Genomic DNA, 20574 nt, shown 5'->3' on the forward strand with positions numbered 1-20574 from the left:
GTCAGAGGTTGTCACCTGCTTGAAAGGGCATCCATCATTCCAGTGCCCAAGAAGACCAGTGTGAGCTGCCTCAACAACTAACTTCTACTGTGATGAAATGCTTTGAGAGGCTGGTCATGGCCAGAATTAACATGTACCTAAGCAAAGATTTGGACACACTGGCTCTCCACTCAGCTCTGGATTACATTGAAAACAACAACTCACACATACGGCTGCTCTTTATCAACTACAGATCACTCTTCATCGACTACAGCTCATCCTTCAACACCATATTCCCTTCAATGCTGGTGAAGAAACTACAGACTCTGGGTCTCTGCACCACACCACCCCCCTCTTCCAACTGGATCCTTGACTTCCTCATCGGAAGACCACAATCACCCCAATGCGTGTTTAGCCCACTGCTCTACTCATTATACATCCATGACTGTGTGGCCAGGCACAATTCCAATGCTATCTACAAACATGCTGAGGACACCACAGTTGTCAGCAGAATTACGAACAGCAATGAGGAAGCGAATAGGAGGGAGATAGTTTAGCTCGTTGAATGGTGTTACAACAACCTTGCGCTCAACATTTGCAAAAGCAAGGAGATGATTGGGGACTTCAGGAGGGAGTCTGGGGAACACGATCCAGTCCTCATCGAGGGCTCAGTAGTGGAGAGGGTCAAGAACTTAAAGTTCCTGGGTGTCAACATCTCCGAGAATCTGTCCCAGAGCCTCTATGTCGATGCAATTAAAGAAGGCTTGCCAGCGGCAATACTTTGTGAGGGGTCTGAGGAGATTCAGTATGTCACCAAAGACTATTGAAAACTTCTACAATTGTATTATGGAGAGAATTCTGACTGGTTGTATCACTGACTGGTATAGAGGCGCCATCTCTCAGTACAAGAAAAAAACTCCAGAGGGTTGTTAACTCGGCCTGCGACATCACTGGCACCAGACTTCACTCCATCAAGGACATCTACAAGAAATGGTGTCTTATAAAAGCAGCCTCTATCCTCAAAGACCTCTACCACCCAGTCCATGCCCTCTTCACTCTACTATCATCAGGGAAAACGATAGAGGAGCCTAAAGACGAGCACTCAGCGGGTCATGGACAGCTTCTTTCCCGTTGCCATCAAATTCCTGAATAATCAACAAACCAAAGACACTGCCTTACCTTTCATGCACTTTTCTATTGTTGTAAGGGGGTTTATATGAATGTTTGCACTGTTTAAAAAACTTTATTTAGTTTACAAATCGTTAATAGAAAAACAGTGTACAATCCAATATAAGTAATTTTATATAATTGTATATAAAAAAGAAAATTAAAAACATAAACACAGAGAAAAAAAAACAAAAAAAAGAGAAAAAAATATACCCCTCCCACCCCATCAGCCACTCTCTTAAGGAGAGCTAAAAAAAGGAAAAATATATAATACATCAAACCAACTAATAAAAAAAGGGCCAAATTTAAACTTCTCCAACACCTTAAATAAAAATTCCCATTCAACCCTGTCAAAGACTTTTTCCGCAATGCTGCTGTCAACATGCATTGACCAAAGTAATCAATCAAAGGATATTATCTGATGCATTTCTATTTTTAATAAAACCTGTTTGATCAATATGTATCAATTTAGTTAAATACTTGGCAAGTCTATTTGCTAACACTTTTGCTATAATTTTATAGTCTACATTCAGTAGAGAAATAGGTCTATATGAAGACACTTGCAATGGATCTCGATCTTTTTTCGGAATTAGAGTAATTAAAGCACTGGAGCAAGATTCCGGTAACTCATGCTCTTCAGTTACTTGTTGTAATACATCCTCAAACACAGAGGATAAATCTTCATTAAAAAATTTATAAAATTCCACAGAAAATCCGTCGTCTCCCGGTGACTTTCCATTTGGCATCTCCTGTATAGCTTCCATAATCTCAAATTCTGTAAATGGAGCTTCCAATTCCACAACATCTTCCTCCTTTAATGCTGGTAACGTTAATTTGGATAAATAAGATTCAATAGAACCACTATCCTGTTTCCCCTGAGAAGTATATAATTTTTGATAAAATGAATAAAACTGGTCATTAATTTCCTGAGGTTTATAGGTAACTATTGAGTTCTTTTTAACAGCATTAATAATCCGTGATACCTGTTCGGTCTTTAACTGCCATGCAAGTACCTTATGTGCTCTCTCACCCAACTCGTAATAACACTGCTTAGATCGATTAATTAAATGCTCAAATTGATAAGTTTGCAATGTGTTAATACGTAGTTTCAGATTAGCCAAAACCACTTTTTAAAAAATCTTCTGTCACATCTTTCTGAAATTCCTTCTCCAATTCAGCAAATTGCTTCTCCAGTTCTAAACTATTTGCCATATACTGTTTCTTAACTTTAGTAGTATAACTAATAATCCTCCCTCTTAAATAAGCTTTTAGTGCATCCCATAACACAAAATGACTACAGAATTATCATTCTCAGTCAAGAACAAAGTGATCTGTTCTTTAATAAAGGTAACAAACTCTTTTTTTCAACAACATTGTGTTAAATCTCCATCTATAAGATGAACGTACCACTTCTGAACTTACACAAGAAAAAAATAATAAAGAATGGTCCGATATAACCTTGCTTTTATATTCCGCCTGTAATACTCTTATGCCGATACTAATAAAAAATCTATTCTGGAAAACGAATCATGTCGAGACGAATAAAAGGAAAAATCCTTCTCCGTAGCACTGACCCTTCTCCAAATATCCACCAAATTTGTCTTTCATCAAGGCCCTAATTTGTATCACCAGCTTTGATTTCTTTATACTTTTTTGGCGATCTATCTAATAATGTATCCAAAACACAAATTGAAATCTCCCCCAACTAAAATATTTTCATTAACCTGATTTAACAACAAAAAAGCATCAGAAATAAAACACGTTAGGTGCATAAACATTAAGCAAAGTCCAAGATTCAGCAAAAGTTTTACAATTCACCCTTAAAACCCTCCCAGCATTTCCTTCCATAGATTGTAATTCAAAGGGCAAATTCTTATGAATTACAATCGCTACACCTCTTGCCTTGGAATTAAATGAAGAAGAAAGCACATGACCAACCCAATCTCGCTTCATTTTGAGATGTTCTTTTTCAGTCAAATGTGTTTGTTGCAAAAATATCAACTTTCATTTTCTTAATATAAGCCAGAACTCGTTTTCGCTTAATTGGGTTATTTAACCCCTGAACTTAAAAGTTGCAAATTTCAGATGAGAGATCCCTACAAATTAACAATATAATCACTCACTACAAATCGCTCCCCTTATAATATCTTAAAATCACTATCCTTCCCCTAAATATTTTAAAAAAGAAGAAAAAAATTTCAAAGCAAAATTTTTAATTAACCCCAAAAAAAACTACTCAAGGTAGTAACACCCTAAAAAAACTGTGTGGTAAACCCCACTAGCGGGAGATGACTATCAAAGATTTCAGTGCCATCCACCACCCCCCCCAGCCAGAAATACATTATTCACATCAACATAATCAAATATAATAAATATATTCAACCCATTGACTCCAATCCCCAGTGATTGTTCCGGGTCTTCAATGTCAATAAGACTTTGAGTTAACACTTCTTTCTTTCTATTCTTCCCATTTCCATTTCCATTTGCCTTCCTTTTAGGCAACGGCGGCAAGAATCAACCACTTCCTTGCAACTCTGGTAGTGAATTAGCAAAAATTAATGCATCTTGGTCATTTTCAAAAAATTGAGATTAAAAATGACCATAAAAGACTTTTAACCCTGCAGGATAACGAAAAGCAAATTTGTAACCCTCCTGCCATAACACTTCTTTAGCCAAATTAAATTCCCGACATCACCTAATAATCTCCTGACTCAGATCTGCATTTAAAAAAAATAAATACTCTGTTATTTTGAATCATCATTGAAGTTTGACTTTGTCGTGCCTTCTGCACCACCAACCGTAGTATCATTTCTCTATCCTGATATTTCAGACAACGGATTAAGACCACCCGTGGCGGTTGTCTCGGAAGCGGTTTCCTCCGCAATGCTCTATGTGCCCGGTCCAACTCTAGGCCTTCCAAAAAAAAGCACGTTGCCTAACATCTCGAGAATCCATTTCTTAAAAAAATTTATTGAATTGGAACCTTCAGTATCTTCTGGAAGACCCATAATCTTCACATTATTTCTTCGACTTTGATTTTCCAGTGAATCAATTTTTTTTCAATAATTCTTTCTTCTGAATTCCCCAATCCACAAAAGAATCTTCCACTTTCTCCATTTTTTCCCTATTACGTTCAACTTGATTTTTACATTCAAAAAAAGCTGTTTCAATTTTAAAAAATTTTTTTGCACTGTATCCACTGATTTGATACATTTATTAACATCATTCTTAACTGCAGTCATATCTTCAGACATAGTATTCATTTTAGTTGTCACTTCCAAAAATCCTTGAGTCATTTGTTTAAACATATTATCCATTTGATAAACAATCCCTTCCAAAACAGCACACATAGACTCCATTCCAGATTCCAGTGCCTCTTTTTGAGGCCTACCTTCTCTAGTCTCCACTTCCGGTTGCTCCTGCGTACTGCCCAGTAGAGGTAAGAATGTTTGCACTGTGAGGCTGCCACAAAACACCAAATTTTGTGACTTGTTCATGACAATAGATTCGGTAATGCTCTGGTTTCCTTCCACCCTTCAAAACGTACCGGGGTGGTAGGTCAATTAGGTGTAATTGGGCGACATGGGCTCATGGGCCAGAAGGGGCTGTTACTGTGTCGTATGTCCAAATTAAAATTTTTAAAATTGTTCATTTGGATCCTGGTTTTCCTCACCTCCAGACCTCAGTCAGTTCGGATTGGCAAAAACATCTCCTTCACAATCTCCATCAGTACTGGAGCACCACAGCCTCCTGCTCTACCCTCTTTACACTTATGACTTTGTAGCTAAGTACAACAACATATGCAAGTTTTCTAATGATGCCACCATCATGGGCTGTACAAAAAGGGGTGATGAGTCAGCATATGGAAGGGATATTGAAAACCTGGCTGAATGGTGTACTAACCACAAACTGGCACTCAGTGTCATCAAAACCAAGGAACTGATGTAGACTTGAGGAAAGAAAATCCAGAGGTTTTAATCCTGTAATCATTAGGCAATGAGGAGAAGGTCAACAATTTTACATTCCTAAGAGTCACTACCTTGAAGGACTCGTCCTGGACCCATCACATTAATGCCATTGTGAAGAAAACATGACAGCGCCTCTACCTCCTCAGGAGTTTGTGGATGCTTGGTATGTCATCAGTCAGTACATCACAGGTAAAACTAACCCCACCATCAAGTACATTGACATGGAACATTGTCATCAGAAGGAACAGGAATTATTAAGAATCCACCTCCGAGCCCCCACCTCCCCCCTCGCTACCCTGGACATGCTACCATCAAGAAGGAAGTATGGGTGCAACACGACTCGTACCTCTAGTTCAGGAACAATTGTTACTCCATAACTATCAGACTCCTGAATGGAATCATTCAGGGATTAATTTAAGGACTCATATTTTACTCATTATTTACTACGATTTATTTATACCTACATCTGGATTTTTCATTGGTTGTTTACAATTCTTTCTTTGAGTACAGTTTACAGTTACCAGTAATAGAAATTCTGCCTGGCCTGCAGATAAAGATTCTCAGGGTTATATGTAGTGTGTATGTACTCTGACAATAAATTTGACTGAAGATGTGATACTTCCAGTGATCAATTAACCTGCAAACTTCACATCTTTGGGATATGAGATTTTTTAAAAAAAAAGAGAGCACTTGGCTCACAGGAAGAATTTAAAAACATTCAGTCGACACCAGAAGTCAGATTGAACTCTTTGCTTAGATCTGGAAGGCAATGGGTCTAATGCTGTGCAGTTCACAGTAAACAGATGAGGAAGGTTCCTGCTGTGAAGTGATGTTCTATCACCCCAGCTAAAAAGTACTGTAATGCTATAGCTCATTCATATTCTTAAGAGGTTGATAAAATTGTTAGCTAACAACTTTTGTTTTATTATTACACTACTTGCTGTATGGGTTGACATGCCTGGATAGCATGCAAAGCAAAATTCTTAACTGTATCTGTACATATGACAATAAACAATTCTATTCAAATGATGGCAAAAAGCTTGTGAAAATTGGTCAGAGGTAAATCATGCACTTGCTGCAGGGCAGAATGTTTCTGAGCCTCCCTGTTCTGGAAGGCAAGTGAGTTTTTATTTCTTTTCTTTTTGTGGCTACAGCCCAATCCAATAACTGCTCTTTTTGAGGTTATTGAACCAGACATAGGGAATTTTTCTGTATATATGCAACAGGTTGTGGCCTTCTCTACTTTGTTGACCAGAAGAGCCATCTTGTTCAAATGGTCTCTCATTATGTCCTGTTCAAGTTCAGAAAAAAATTAGATGTCATGTATTTGATTCACTGGGGAAATTTGAAGATACATGGTGACCATTAATGTCTTATTTACATTTGATGTAAATGTTTTTCATGTAATTAGATGTACTTGCTCTTCCAGATGAGATATAGTCTTTGTTTTTTGATATATGGTATGAATCAAAAGCTACAAAATATATGTAACCCTCAGGATAAGACGCTAAGATGAATTTTTTATGGTTAGTTTTATTTTTTATAGAATAGGTTAGGTGGGTTTTTAATATACTTTTGATGTATTTTCTGATTTCTCTCAGTGCAGAGTAGGGAGGACCGAGTTATTTATATAGATATATATATATATATATACAATGTATAAATAATATATATAATATGTGATGTTGTATTTTCAGTTTGATTCCCTTTTCTTCATTGTACTGTATTTATTATAAAAAGCAATAAAAAAGCTTGAAAAGGATTTTTCTTTTTGTTCTTGTTTTACAACAGTTCCTCCAGCAACCTTACTGGATGAGATAGAGGCTGCAGAGTTGGAGGGAAATGACGATCGCATTGAAGGACTGCTTTGTGGAGCAGTGAAGCAGATGAAGGTCAACCGGGTAAAGCCAGACACAACGCTTTTTCTCAGCCTGATGTATATGGCCAAAATCAAACCCAATGTCTTTGCAACAGAGGGTGTTATTGAGGTAAGAGTTGTCAGATATTTGTTAAGGTAGTTAGGGCTAGACAAAACGCAACCTCAAAAAGGATATTGTGGATGGGAAGGGCACCACAGTTCAAGAAAGGAAGGCTTCAGAAAGGGTGCAGAGGATGTTACTGGGGATGAGGAACTTTGTTTCCAATAAGTGACCTGACCAGTATTTAATGCATACAATTGGAGTTCTATTTTTTATTAAATATCTGTTCGGCTGCAGCAAGTAAGAATTTTGGTGCCTATGTATGTTGTACAATGTATCCGACAATAAACTCATCATCATGTTCAGGCTGTCACCTCAGGATTGTGTGTTATGAGCAAGGTGAATGAGCTGCTCCTGGTTCATTATTCAGTCCTTTGGTTTCCGGCTTGTTATTCATTTATTTTGGGAAAGATTCACACAGCAACTCAACTTTGGGCAACACGGCTGGCGTAACGGTTAGCACAACGCCTTATAGCACCAGCAATAGGGATAAGACCGGAGTTCAAATCCCATGCTGTCTGTAAGAAGTTTGTACATTCTGCCCGTGTCTGCATGGGATTTCTCCGGGAGCTCCGGTTTCCTCCCTCTGTTCAAAACTTACCAGGGATTTAGGTTAATGGGGTGTAAATTTGGTTGTATGGGCCAAAATGGCCTGTTACTGTAATGTACGTTTAAATTTAAAGAAGATTTGCAATGATAAAATACTGTACTTGTACTCTTGAATTATTCAGAAGGGTTTTGTATTTTAAGTTGTCGTTACTGTTGTAGGAAGAATCACATCCTTTTTAGAACACAGTATGGTTACACAAACTGCATTGTTCTATTGAACAAATAGCTTGCCTTTAATATAACCATATAACCGTTTACAGCATGGAAACAGGCCATGTCGGCCCTTCAAGTCCGTACCGGTTCACTTGAACAACTCCACTAGCTCCTCCGCAAACTCCTGAGGAAGTAGCAATTTATAGTTTTTGTTGCTGTCCTTTCCTTTCTGCATTTGGATTTATCTTAAAGAAAAAAAATCAATCTAATTATTTTCTGACTTTGAGAGCCTTCAATGTCAGGTTAGTCAAGAGGAACTGTAGGTCCCATTACTACTTTTCATATTTATATACAAAGACATCAATTCAATGGCTGTAAATTTGCAACATTAAAGTTCAAATTTATGACAACTTTTAGACTACTTCTACAAAATTTCCTGAAATAATTTCTTAAACAATATTTAAAATGTTTTTCATAAATGATCTTTCTTCTTCTTTCTTCTTTGGCTTGGCTTCGCGGACGAAGATTTATGGAGGGGTAATAACATGAACAAATATGGAATGTAATACTGGGAACAAATTCCTACTCTTCCTAAGTATTGCCTGGAATATTTTGCATGCATCTGAAAGCCCTCAGTATAATATTTCATCTAAAAATATGATCTTCCCTTAACAACATGCTCTGATACCCCAGAGATGCTTTAATAAATCTATGTGCTCAATCCTTTGGCGTGGGATTTAAACCCATGATCTTCTGACTGGGCCAGGACTGAAGCTGGCCAAATCTTTCACCTACCTTACCTGTGCGATGTATTTGGCAACAGTCATTAAAAGATATTTTTATATCATGCTGTAAGGGGAAGCTTGAAAACTGCTGCTTGGAGATTGAAATGGAGAGACACAGTAGGGTTAGATGAAGTAGGAGTGAGAAATCCTGTCTTGAGGGTTTGCACCAGCACAGATCTCTTGGGCCACGTGGTAACTGAATTCTTTCTAACTGAATTGGATGCTTAAGGTTTTGTCAGTGTTCCTTCATGAAGGGAATGAAAGAAGGGAAGAGGGAGTAGAGAGTGTTGGCATTGACATGTCCTTTTAATATCTGAATTAGGCCCTTTGCAGTTTGCTTCGACGAGATGCTTCTATTAATTTCAAAACGAAAGGCAACAGTTTGGTGTCGGTGCTTACTTGTAATCTCCTCATGGCAGCCTACGAGGAAGATGAGAACTGGCCTGAAATCTTTGTCAAGGTATGGCACAGTTTTGACTTTTCCACACGAATTTCCATACAATTATCTTCTCTTCCTTTTGGGAATTCCGTTTCGTGAATTGCTTTCTGGGCGGCAGACTAGCAGTCTTGGGTAAGAAAGGGGATTGCATTGTGTAAACAGCATGGAAATGGGCCCTTCAGCCCAGCTTGTCCACAACAAACAAAATGCCCCACCCACACTCGTCCAACCTGCCAGTGTTTGACCCACTTCTCTCTGCACTCATCCATGCTGAAATGTTTCTTAAATGTTGCAATCCCTGGCCACCTCTTCTAACAGCTTGTTCCATACACCCACCATTCTTGCTTAATGCAAAGTCAGGGTGAAGGGTAGCCCTTTTTCACTTGGTTATTGATACAGTTTTAGGGGAATCCTGGTCATAATAATGTGACTCACGACTGCATGATAATCCAAAATACTTTTCAATAATATGTCTTGTATTCCAAATTCATTCATCATGCTTTGTTAAATGTCCATTTAACAAAGAAAACTTGCTTTTTTCCAGCACCTTGTATGACCTTGGATAATCTTGAAGCACCACGTCCAGTATTCCAATAAATGTGGTCACTTAGAATGCAGGAGACACAGGCCAACTAATGCATGGAAGCTCTCACAGATCAGCAATGAAATAAATAACTATTATTGGATATTAATGATGATTTTGAGGGATAAGCAATGATGAGGGCAAGGAGAGAATTTGCTTGCTCTTTGTCAAAAAGTGCCTTTGGATTTTTACTTCAACCTTAAAGACAGATGGAGCCTTAATTAACATCTCCATCATAAACCGTCTCTCCTCTAGCACTGCAGCATTCTTGCTTATTAACCATACTGCCTTCTGCAACGCAGTGAAGCATTTAGTAATATTTCATCTTGTATTCTGGTGTATCATGCTTGTGTTATCTTAATTTCAATTAGCTGTCTGTGTTCATCCAGATGGATTTGTAATTAGCTAATGAAAGTGGTGATTAGATAGATTACACGAGTTCTTTTATTGTAACTCTCTTAAGCCTATTTATTAAATTAAATTTCACTTCCCTCCTTCCCATCAGGTGTATATTGAGGACTCTCTCGGTGAGCGTATTTGGGTGGACAGTCCCCAGTGCAAGACTTTCGTTGAGAATATTCAGACTGCTTTTAACACCAAGATATCTCCAAAAAGTATGTTGCTGCAGGCAGATGGAGGCAGGATTGGTGGTGACCTCAGTGCAGGTGAGAATTTCAACACCCCAAATGCATTATTGTTGAACACCTCAAACCACCATCCAACAATGGGTTCCACATTCTCAACATCCTTTCAGTAGATATTATCCCCCCCCATCTCTCACCATTTTTGATGTTCTTGCTGGCTGATTCCACGGATAAGATTATAATCTTTGGATGCTTCTAAATAGCTGTTTTTCACACGTGGGCAAGGGGTGGAGTTTGCTAGACCATCTGATTTCATTGTGGGGAGCATTTGGACTTGGTCAATCCCAGTCGATTGACATCCAAATCGATTTGCTCCTTTTTAAGACATCACTGGACGAGTTACGGTTGGTTATGTAGACCACTGACTGGAGAGGAGGCTGGCTGATCTGTACAGCTAAACGGCCTCCAAGTGTAAGACTTAGGTTCAGAATAAGAATGAACAAAATTTTAACAGCACAGAAACTTAGTCCACCTCTTTCATGCTGGTCTTGTGTTCCATGTGAACCTTTATTTCTTTCTCATTGATAAGTTAGTTTTCTCAAGTTAACCTGATATTGTCCTCATCCTCGTTCCTTCTTCGAGTAGGAAGTTCTTCATTCTCTCTGCTCTCTTGGTAATGGGATTTCTCCTGAATTGACAGTTGATGATAATCTTATGATCTCTGAAGTTGTGCTTTGTATCAAGGCAACTGGTTTCTTTTCCTGACTAATCTGTAGGTGGGAGTCCTCATCCATCCACACCCGAAGACGACGACAATCAGACTGAGCTGCTTATTGCAGAAGAGAAACTGAGTCCTGATGTAGAGGCAGGCCAGGTAATGCCCAGGTGAGAGCCAGTCACATTATTCCTAGAGCAGACCATATTTCTTTGGACAGGGTGGTGGCAAGGAGAAGATGACCATGGCTGGGAAGAGGGTGAAACCTGATGTTTTAACTGCACTAAAATATAATGTTGAAGAATCCAGTGGATGGTTTAAGTATAACATTGAGCCAGATGTACCTCTTCAATAATAGCTCACTGTGCTGCTGAAGGGTGTGCATGGGTGGGAAGATGGCATGTTGAGAGAAGAGCCCCGTCTGGAACCTGGGCTCCAATTTGTGACTGATGGATCAGAAACCTTAAAACAGATGTGCATGGAGTCAAATTGGCACTGATGAGCTTTTATAATTTTCCAGAGTATAGAGAATACTTTAAGGGTCTGGTTTTTGGAGATTGATTATTTGGCGTTCAAAATTTTCTACATCTAGAATCTGATGAGAATTTTTCCAGATCAGTAAAGTAGTAGGTTTGTTACATTGTAATGTGCACCATTACCTTCTTTGGCTTGGCTTCGCGGACGAAGATTTATGGAGGGGTAAATGTCCACGTCAGCTGCAGGCTCGTTTGTGGCTGACAAGTCCGATGCGGGACAGGCAGACACGGTTGCAGCGGTTGCAGGGGAATATTGGTGGGTTGGGGTTGGGTGTTGGGCTTTTCCTCCTTTGTCTTTTGTCAGTGAGGTGGGCTCTGCGGTCTTCTTGAAAAACTTTGTCTTTATTTTCAATTCTGGTGAGTGATTAAGGCCAATTTAATCTGTATTTTCAATTTCCCTCATGCTTCTTTCTTCAGTGCTACATTTTACAGTCAAATGAGAGGGAGCAGAGAAGATTTACAAGGATGTTGCCAGGACCCAGGGGTCTGAGTTATAGTAAGAGGTTGAGCAGGCTAGGGGTTTATTCTTTCGAGTGCAGCAGGATGAGTGGTGATCTCAGAAGTATATAAAACCATGAGAGGAATAGATCAGGTGTATGCAGAGAGTCCTTTGCCCAGAGTAGGAGACATAGGTTTAGGGTGAGGAGTTAGAGATTTAATAGAAACCTGAGGGGTAACATTTTTTACACAGAGGGTGGTGGGTGAATAGAATGGGCAACCAGAGGGTGTGGTTTGAACCAAATACTATTGGAACATTTAAGGAAAAAGTTGGATAAGATGGATTTAAGGAATTTTTCCCAGACCTGGGCAGGTAGGACTAGTGTAGGCAAGTTGGGCTGAAGGGTCTCTGTTTTCACACTGTTTGACTCTACGTCCCAAATGTGTGAGGGGTTGCCTAGTTCTGGGTGCTGTGTTTGCTGGCCTTCCTAAAGTTGCAGCCTATAATAAGCAAGTTAGTCTGCAGCAGGTTTTCTCTGATTCTTTCTCCAGGTACGAGGACTTGGCCGAGAGCGTGGAAGATTATGTAATTGATATGCTTCGTGATCAACTCAACCGGCGCCAGCCCATGGATAACGTCTCACGGAATCTGCTGCGGCTACTGACAGCCACCTGTGGTTACAAAGAAGTTCGCCTTATGGCCGTTCAGCGGCTGGAAATGTGGTTGCAGAATCCAAAGGTGGGACATCAAGGGGTAGCATAGAACTAAAGGTCAAGAGTTAGTGGATGTGGGAACCAAATTAAAAAGAACAATTTAAATATGGCATCAGAACAGAAGGGAATTTTTCAGCTTCTGTAATTCCTTCTTTTGCACTGGAACCCTTTTCCCTTCAAGGAGGTTTCTAAATAGCCCTTGGGTATATTTGATACGTTCAGTTCTGTGCAGTAGAAAAACACCAATTTTCCTTTCTGGCTCCTCTGATAATAATTCTCCTCTTCCAATAAGATGTTACCTGTCTTTCCTCATGAAAGCAATACTTGACTTGCTTTGACCTTTCAAACTAGCATCCACTTCTAACCCTTTGACTTCAGTGTCCTTGAAGGTGTAGTAGCCTCCCAAGTTCACTGTTCTTACAACTCATTCAATTCAAGCTGAGAGACTTTTAATCGTACCAAAATGGCTTAGATCAAAGTAAGTAAAAACATCCAGTAATTATAACAATGGGTGGTGCATTCTTTCTCATTCTTCTGGATGTAGGTTGGTGATCCCTTCCGATTGCATACTGCTTCCTGTAAATTGTTACTCTCGTGCTTGCTTTTTTTTAATACTTTATTTAAAATTTTGAGCTACATTACATTCAAATATAATAATTCATATACAAAAAAACTATGTGGTGTATAGCAAATCCCTCCTTCCCCCACTTCCTCCCATCCATCCCAATACCATTCCCTCCAATCCCTCCCTCTCCCTACCGCCCTCAACCCCAAAGATAGAAGAAAGAAAGGAGATAAACCCATCAATAGCATAATTAAATGCCACTGAATAGGGTAACGCCACCACAACATGCCGAAGAAAGTTCAAAACTTTAAACCCATAAAATCCAAATAAGGGCTCCACATTTTCCGATTTTAAAAAAAAGATAATGATCACACAAATTATATGTTATCTTTTCCAATGGAATGCATGATCTCAATTCCATATGCTATCATTGCAAACTTAAATCAATCTCACTTTTCCATGTAATTGCTATACATTTTCTCGCTACAGCCAGGGCTAATCTCAAAAACGCAATTTGATTCCTACTTAATCTCAATTTCAAACCCAACATTTTAACATTACCTAATAAAAATAATGTTGGTTCCATCAACAATTTAATCTTAAAAATATCCTCGTGGTTGTTGACTTACCATTAGATTATTTCTTTGAAAATTCCTCTCTTCCCTATCCCTGTATTCTTGCAAGATTTCTGTCTGCTCTAACTTCATTCGCACCTCTCACTTTAGCTGTTGAGTCCTAGCCTTCAGACTTCCCTTCTTAAACCACCTCATCATTCTTGGGATTATCTGTACATTTGTTGACGCTAATTATAATTATAATGTTCCTGTGAAACACCTTGAAAAATTTGAAACCAAAATTCAGTCAACTCTCCTTGTTCTTCATTTAAACAAAATTCAACATTATTGTTCATATTTGCTACAAACTTAAGTCATATGACAAGGGAGATTCTGTCCTACGTCATAAGTGTTATATATCTGGTCATCCATCTATGTATCTGTAACCACAGATATCTATGTATCTGTGTTTGTCTGTTAGCTGACCCGTCCAGCTCAGGACTTGCTGATGTCGGTCTGCACCAACTGCTCCTCACATGGAACAGAAGACATGGAGGTTATTTCGAATCTCATCAAAATTCGCCTGAAGCCCAAGGTTTTGCTGAACCATTACATGCTGTGCATCAAGTGAGTACTGGAAATACCAGATGTCCTGTAAATGTGTCTAAGAGGAATTTGAAAACCAAGCATCGACAGAGGCCAAGGGGAAAAAAAAACGTCAATAGAGCTCTAGTCGGAAAATGATCCTGGTCTGAGAATAAGTTAAGCTGAGAACACTGGAGAGTATTTAGAAAGTGCTGTTGATGTTAAAAGTGGTGCCATTGTGGGTAATTGATAACTTCAAAGGAAAGTTTTTTTTTAAATTAGCCTTTTCCTGTAATTGCATTCCGGTTAAGTGCAATATGATCAGGAGAAAATCTGAATGAAACATGACTTCAGAATGCATTGTGCATCAGCCTCTCAGCCTTGGAACATACAGTCAGTTTTCCTTGCAGCAGTACTCAATGTAAGTTGCACTTTTGGGTAATAGTTTCGGGATGCTGCACCATGAAAATGCAAGTTTGGCATTGTGCGTTGGAATATGGAAATGCAGAGCTCTGTTCCCTTGGAGAAAATTACCTATAATCTAAGGAAAAAATATGAAACTTAAAATCTGGCAACCATACCCAAGTTATGTAGGTGCAAGGATATAGTGCTGTCCCCTGTGCTTCGCCGCCCTGCCCCCCCTCCCTCCCTACTCTGCCCCCCCCCTCCCCCCCTACTCCTGCCCTTCTTCTCCCGGGGGGAGCACGGGGGTGTCCATTCTAATCAGGTTGGTCAAGATGAATGTAAAAGACCTGGAGGACAGGCGTTGAGCTCCGACAGACCCTGTGGTTAATTTTTTTCTTTTCTTTTTAATTTATTATTTGTCTTCTGTTAGTGGCGTACTTTTTTTTTTAATGATAAATAAGCGTCTTTGCCTTTTTAAGTACATATTAAGTTTCTTTATTTAAATAGTTAATGTTTTCTGTTGATTTCTGTTATGGTGGGGAGGGGTGAGGGGAGGACGAGGGAGGGAATAAAACCACACTCAGCAGAAGAAATGAATATATACTTGATGAACGTGATTGTTATACTGTGAATTATTGGAACTGTCTTGAGTTTGGAAAAATTATAAAATACAATATTCAAAAAAATGCAAGTTAGGTGCCTGGATGCTAATGTTTAGATTCGTATGGTCTTGTGAAACCTGGGTCACCTGACCTGGAGTTCTGCTGAGCAATAAAATGAAAACCTGACCTGATCACAGAGAACCTGTGCTTGTGGCCAACTTAAACTCTCCCCACCCATAGTCGGACCCAACCCTACCCACGGTTTGAGGATGTAAGGTTTTTTTGGATCCCCATCGTGAACCCAGCAAACACATAGTTAAACTTGTTGTGTTGGATAGCCAATCACGAGCCTGACCAGGTGCCTCGATGAAGCTGCTATTTCTTCAGCTTACATTGGGATTTGTTGGAACAATATAAGCCAAAGACGTAGAGGTTAGAGTCTTTTGCCTTTATCCTTGGCTGCTACAGTGTTCCAACAAAACCCAATGTAAGATTAAAGTGCAGCATCTAATCCTTGGTTCAGATACTTTGTGACTTTTGAAACTGGATGCAAAATTTGGCAATTCCAGTTTGTGTCAGAACTAGCCAATTCTGATGCAAGGTCATTAACCTTTATCATTAACATGTTTGTTCATTCTCCACAGAACACTTCCTGATGTTGAATATTTCCAACCTTTCTTTTTATTAGATTTCTGGCAGCTGCTGTATTCTGCATCTCACAGCTCCAGCCTTACCTCCTTGACCTCCATCACTCTGAACACAATCTCTTCTCAATGCTACCTTCTGAATTCGAGCACCTCCAGATTCAAGAACAGTTTCCCCCCCCCCCCCCCCCCCCCCCCACCATGCCTATTATACTCTTGAACCTCCCCTTCCACACTGATCATGAGATTCTCTGGCACAACAAGAAGGCCTGTCTGCACTGCAGAAACGCTACTTTTTTTCCTTGAACTGTTGTAACTGCTAATTTTTATCATCTATTTTTTAATTTCATTCCATACGGTGTTTTATGGTGATGAAATATATATCTTTTGAGTTGCTTTGTTTTATGAAGTATCAGTTTGGCTGCAGCAGGTAAGAATTTTGGTGCAGCTGTTGTTTGGACTTGTGTGTATGACAACACATTATATTATCCTCCCTCATCTCCAACCTTCAGACACAGCAGTGACAACCTTTTACCACTCTTGGGTAGCACCAACAATTGTGCCGTCTCCACCTTATCACAGACATTCTCTCTCTGCTCTCCACCCCATCTCCCCCTCTGCAATGTAGAATGCAGTGTTCTCCTTTCTTTACTGAGTTCAGATGTAAAATTAATGAGATGACATGCTGTTTCCTGGTCCACTGATTTTGACCTAGAGAGAATCTCCTGCATTTTTTTAATTTTGGATTTCCATCATCTGCAGTTTTTTGCTTGCTGTTAGATCACTGAAGCAGTGTCCTGTTTTTGCTCATGGGAGATTTACCATTATTTGCCATGTTAAATGAGTTTATAATGACTAGGCTCAGTAGTATTTGGTTGGATGTAAAATGCTTTGTTACATTCTTGAAGCCTTGAGAGATACAATATGGGAAAAAAAAACACTTCTCAAAGACTTTTTTTTTCCTTTCAATGTATGTTCTACTGTGTAATTTCCATACTGCAAAACTTCTCTCCTTATGGTCATAGGGAATTGCTGAATGCCCATCGAGATAACCTAGGAACACTAGTGAAGTTTGTCATATTCAACGAGCTGTCAAATGCACGCAACCCAAACAACATGCAGGTTCTCTACACAGTTCTTCAGCATAACTCTGAACTTGCCCCCAAGGTGAGCCCTTATGTACCTGGGTTGTGCGCAGGCAATGCAATGGTTTGCAAGCTATTGTTAATTTGTACATGTACATGGGGCGGCATAGTCGGCGAAGCAGTTAGCGCAACACCTGTACGGTGCCAGCAATCAGCACCTGGGTTCAAATCCTGCATGGTTTTTCTGTTAACCAGGGATTCTGGTTAATTGGTTGGTATGAAGGTTGAAAGGGCCTGTTACCAGGCTGTCTATATAAATTAATTTTTTTTTAATTATATTAAATAAATTAAATTGCATATATGTATTTCTGTGTTTAAATTGTTTAAGAACAAGTGTATTTAGAGCAAAAAGAGATCTAAATTTCGCTTTGGGTTGCCACCAGTCACATACTGCACTTCCTTGAAATTAAAATTTTAGATATTCTTTGTATGGTGCATCTTTTTTCATTTCCTTGGATTTTTCCTGATTTGAACGACAATATTGTGTGCAGAATTTTTTCAGCAAGGCGGAATGAGTTTTGCCCACAAAACCTTATCTAATCAGCCAAGCCATTTGCCTCAGAATCATTTAATTGTCAATTACTGTCAGTGGTGAGTTTAATTTTGTAAATGTACTACGGAACTGAAGTTTTTTGTCCTGTTACCTCAAAAGCTGTCACTGGAACATGATATGGTCATATACAAAAGTGCTGGAAAAACATAGCAGGTCACAACATCCATAGTAAGTAAAAGGCAATCAACATTTCAGGAAAAACAGGCAGATGCCTGAATAAAAAACTGAGGGGGAGGAAGGGGAAGAGGGAGGAGCACAGGCAAACAGGTAAAAAGTAAGGTGAATACTGATGGGAGGATAGAAAAGAAAGAAGCTGAGAAATGATGTGGAAGTATGAGAAGGAAGGGATGGGGAACTGGAGGAAGGGAGACTGAGAGATCGAGGGGGGTGGGGGGAGAGAGAGGGACCAGGGGAGGGGTAACAGAAATTGGAGAAGTTAATATTGATGCTATCTGGTTGGAGACTGACTGAGTATAACATGTTGTTCCTCCAATTTAAATTTAATTTTTAAAAAATTTAGACACACAGCACAGTAACAGGCCATTTTGGCGCACAAGTCTGTGCCATCCAATTAACCTACAACCCCTGGTACATTTTTGAACGGTGGGAGGAAACCTGAGCCCCCGAGGAAAACTCATGCAGACAAGGGGAGAACGTACAAACTTCTTACAAACAGGTCGGGATTCAAACCCCAGACTCGATCGCTGGCACTATAAAGGTGTTGTGCTAAGTGGAAAGGTTACTGCCTTTTACTTCCTGTGGATGTTTCCTGATCTGCTGTGTTTTTCCAGCACTTCTGTGTACTGCACCCCAGCATCTCCAAATGTTCTTGTTTAACTCTTTTTCAGCTCAGGATAGATTTGTCAGTCTGAGAGGTGAAAAACCTGTTGAAATCAGTGTAGCCCTCTTGGAGTCCCCGAGGAGCATAAGTAACAGCTTAAAAGATACCACTGCCATTATAGACACTTAGACTTGTGAGGAAACACAGCAAGTCCCCACACTAGTGAAAGAGTGCAAGGTTTAGCCATTAAAACAAAAATCATACTTGGGCTCCATTCTGTTGTCAGAAAGGACAAAGGCCTTATTTTTGAAATAAAGTGTTGTAAACTCCAAATCAGCCCTCCCATTGACTGACATTGAATCTGACTCCAGCATACTGAACATCTTGCTTGTATTACCTATAAATTAAAAGTTACACCTCTCAACCTTCATAACTAAGTATCTAATTTTCTCTGAGGAAGGGAATTCCAGAGATTGATGAGGCAATTGTGAACAAATTTCTCTTCCCCTCGGTCCTAAATGACTGTCCATTAATCTCCCCAAGTCCAAGGGTGGATTTAGCCACCTGGAGGCAGAACAGTTCCTTGACTTTGCGCATGTTAGTTGATTGGCAACTTGTGGTTTCTCTGGTTTGCTTTTTGATAATGTATATAGTGTACCATTACATGTCTCATTCTATGCTGCATTCTCTCAGTATCTAGCTATGGTATTCCAGGATCTGCTCACCAACAAAGATGATTATCTTCGAGCATCTCGAGCTTTGCTGCGGGAAATTATTAAACAAACCAAACATGAAATCAACTTTCCCTCCTTCTGTCTGGGCCTGATGCAGGAACGGAAGGAGCAGACATACCTTGATATGGAGTTTAAGGTAGGTCCTTATTCTTAAGTGAGTGCATGATGTGTTTAAAGTCAAATTGAATTAACAGTGCTCGAGTCCTGTTTTAGAAGAATGAAATAACCATATATAGTTGAATAATTTACTTTGTTTTCCTTCTTTGCAACATTTATTGTCATTATTCCCTTCAGAATCTTGTCATAGTGACCATTTCCATGTGAGCCCAGGTGATGATTTACCAGTTGCAGGAAGTATTTACAGTAAGGCAAGTCCAGATCTGGTGTATTGGTTGAGACCACCTATTTCTTGGGCTGTAATCTTACTCCATTGCCCAGTTGCAATCATTATCGTGAGCTCAAAGGATGCATTATCCATTTGCCTTGTGCACCTCTTTGATTTGACCTGAACACAGAATTAAAATTGCTGGGTTTTCACAGATTTAGCTACTTGACCACCTTGATCTTGCCTATGTTATCTCCACACAAGCCTCTCCTTCCTTCTACCATTTACAAACATATCCTATTCCATCCTTTGTCTTTACCAGTGTTTTAAATGTATCCATGGCGTTCACTTTATCTCTAACCCTGTGGTACAAAGTTTGGCATACATGATTCTTTTTTTTTAAAGTTTTTTTATTTTTCACACAATAAACCATACTGACCAAAATACATACAGACATTTTTCTCGAATATATACAGTGTCATTTTCTCCCCTTTTTCCCCCCCTCCCTTCCCTCCCTCCCTCTCCCCCCCCTTCCCATTTATTCAAAGTTCAATCTATAAGATGCATTAAACCCGTTAAACAATGTCGTCACTTAATAAAATTAAACAAGAAATTTTTGTCTTTTACTTTTATATATTGAGTCAGTTTATTTCGTTGTCTTCTCCTTCTGTCATTTTAAGTGGTGGAGGTCCATGGTAGGATTTCTCTATTGTGTTTCATGTATGGTTCCCATATTTGTTCGAATATTGTGATGTTATTTCTTAAATTATGTGTTATTTTTTCTAATGGAATACATTTATTCATTTCTATATACCATTATTGTATTCTCAAGTTGTCTTCTAATTTCGAGGTTGACATAATACATTTTTTTGCTACAGCTAGGGCTATCATAATAATGGGAGAGAAAAGGGATCAAAAGAATAGAAAATTGTTTTTCGGGAAATAAATTATTATCTTTTGAACAAATGAAGGACAAATATAATATAACTCACGATACAATGTTTTCATACTACCAACTGAAAACCTACTTGA

At 39.2% G+C, this 20574-nt stretch overlaps 1 protein-coding gene across 1 annotated transcript in view; it reads left to right on the top strand.

Moving 5' to 3' along the window:
• Positions 1–20574, top strand: part of ints1 (integrator complex subunit 1) — a 160316-nt gene that overhangs the window by 11240 nt on the left and 128502 nt on the right. The window contains exons 4-11 of the mRNA XM_069928346.1: positions 6906–7102; positions 8963–9100; positions 10168–10327; positions 11023–11131; positions 12488–12674; positions 14250–14395; positions 17030–17171; positions 19177–19353. Of these exons, the coding sequence (XP_069784447.1) occupies positions 6906–7102; positions 8963–9100; positions 10168–10327; positions 11023–11131; positions 12488–12674; positions 14250–14395; positions 17030–17171; positions 19177–19353 (1256 nt within the window). The remainder of the gene's footprint in view (positions 1–6905; positions 7103–8962; positions 9101–10167; positions 10328–11022; positions 11132–12487; positions 12675–14249; positions 14396–17029; positions 17172–19176; positions 19354–20574) is intronic.

The sequence above is a fragment of the Narcine bancroftii genome, chromosome 3 (assembly GCF_036971445.1).
Source record: "Narcine bancroftii isolate sNarBan1 chromosome 3, sNarBan1.hap1, whole genome shotgun sequence".
NCBI lineage: Eukaryota > Metazoa > Chordata > Chondrichthyes > Torpediniformes > Narcinidae > Narcine > Narcine bancroftii.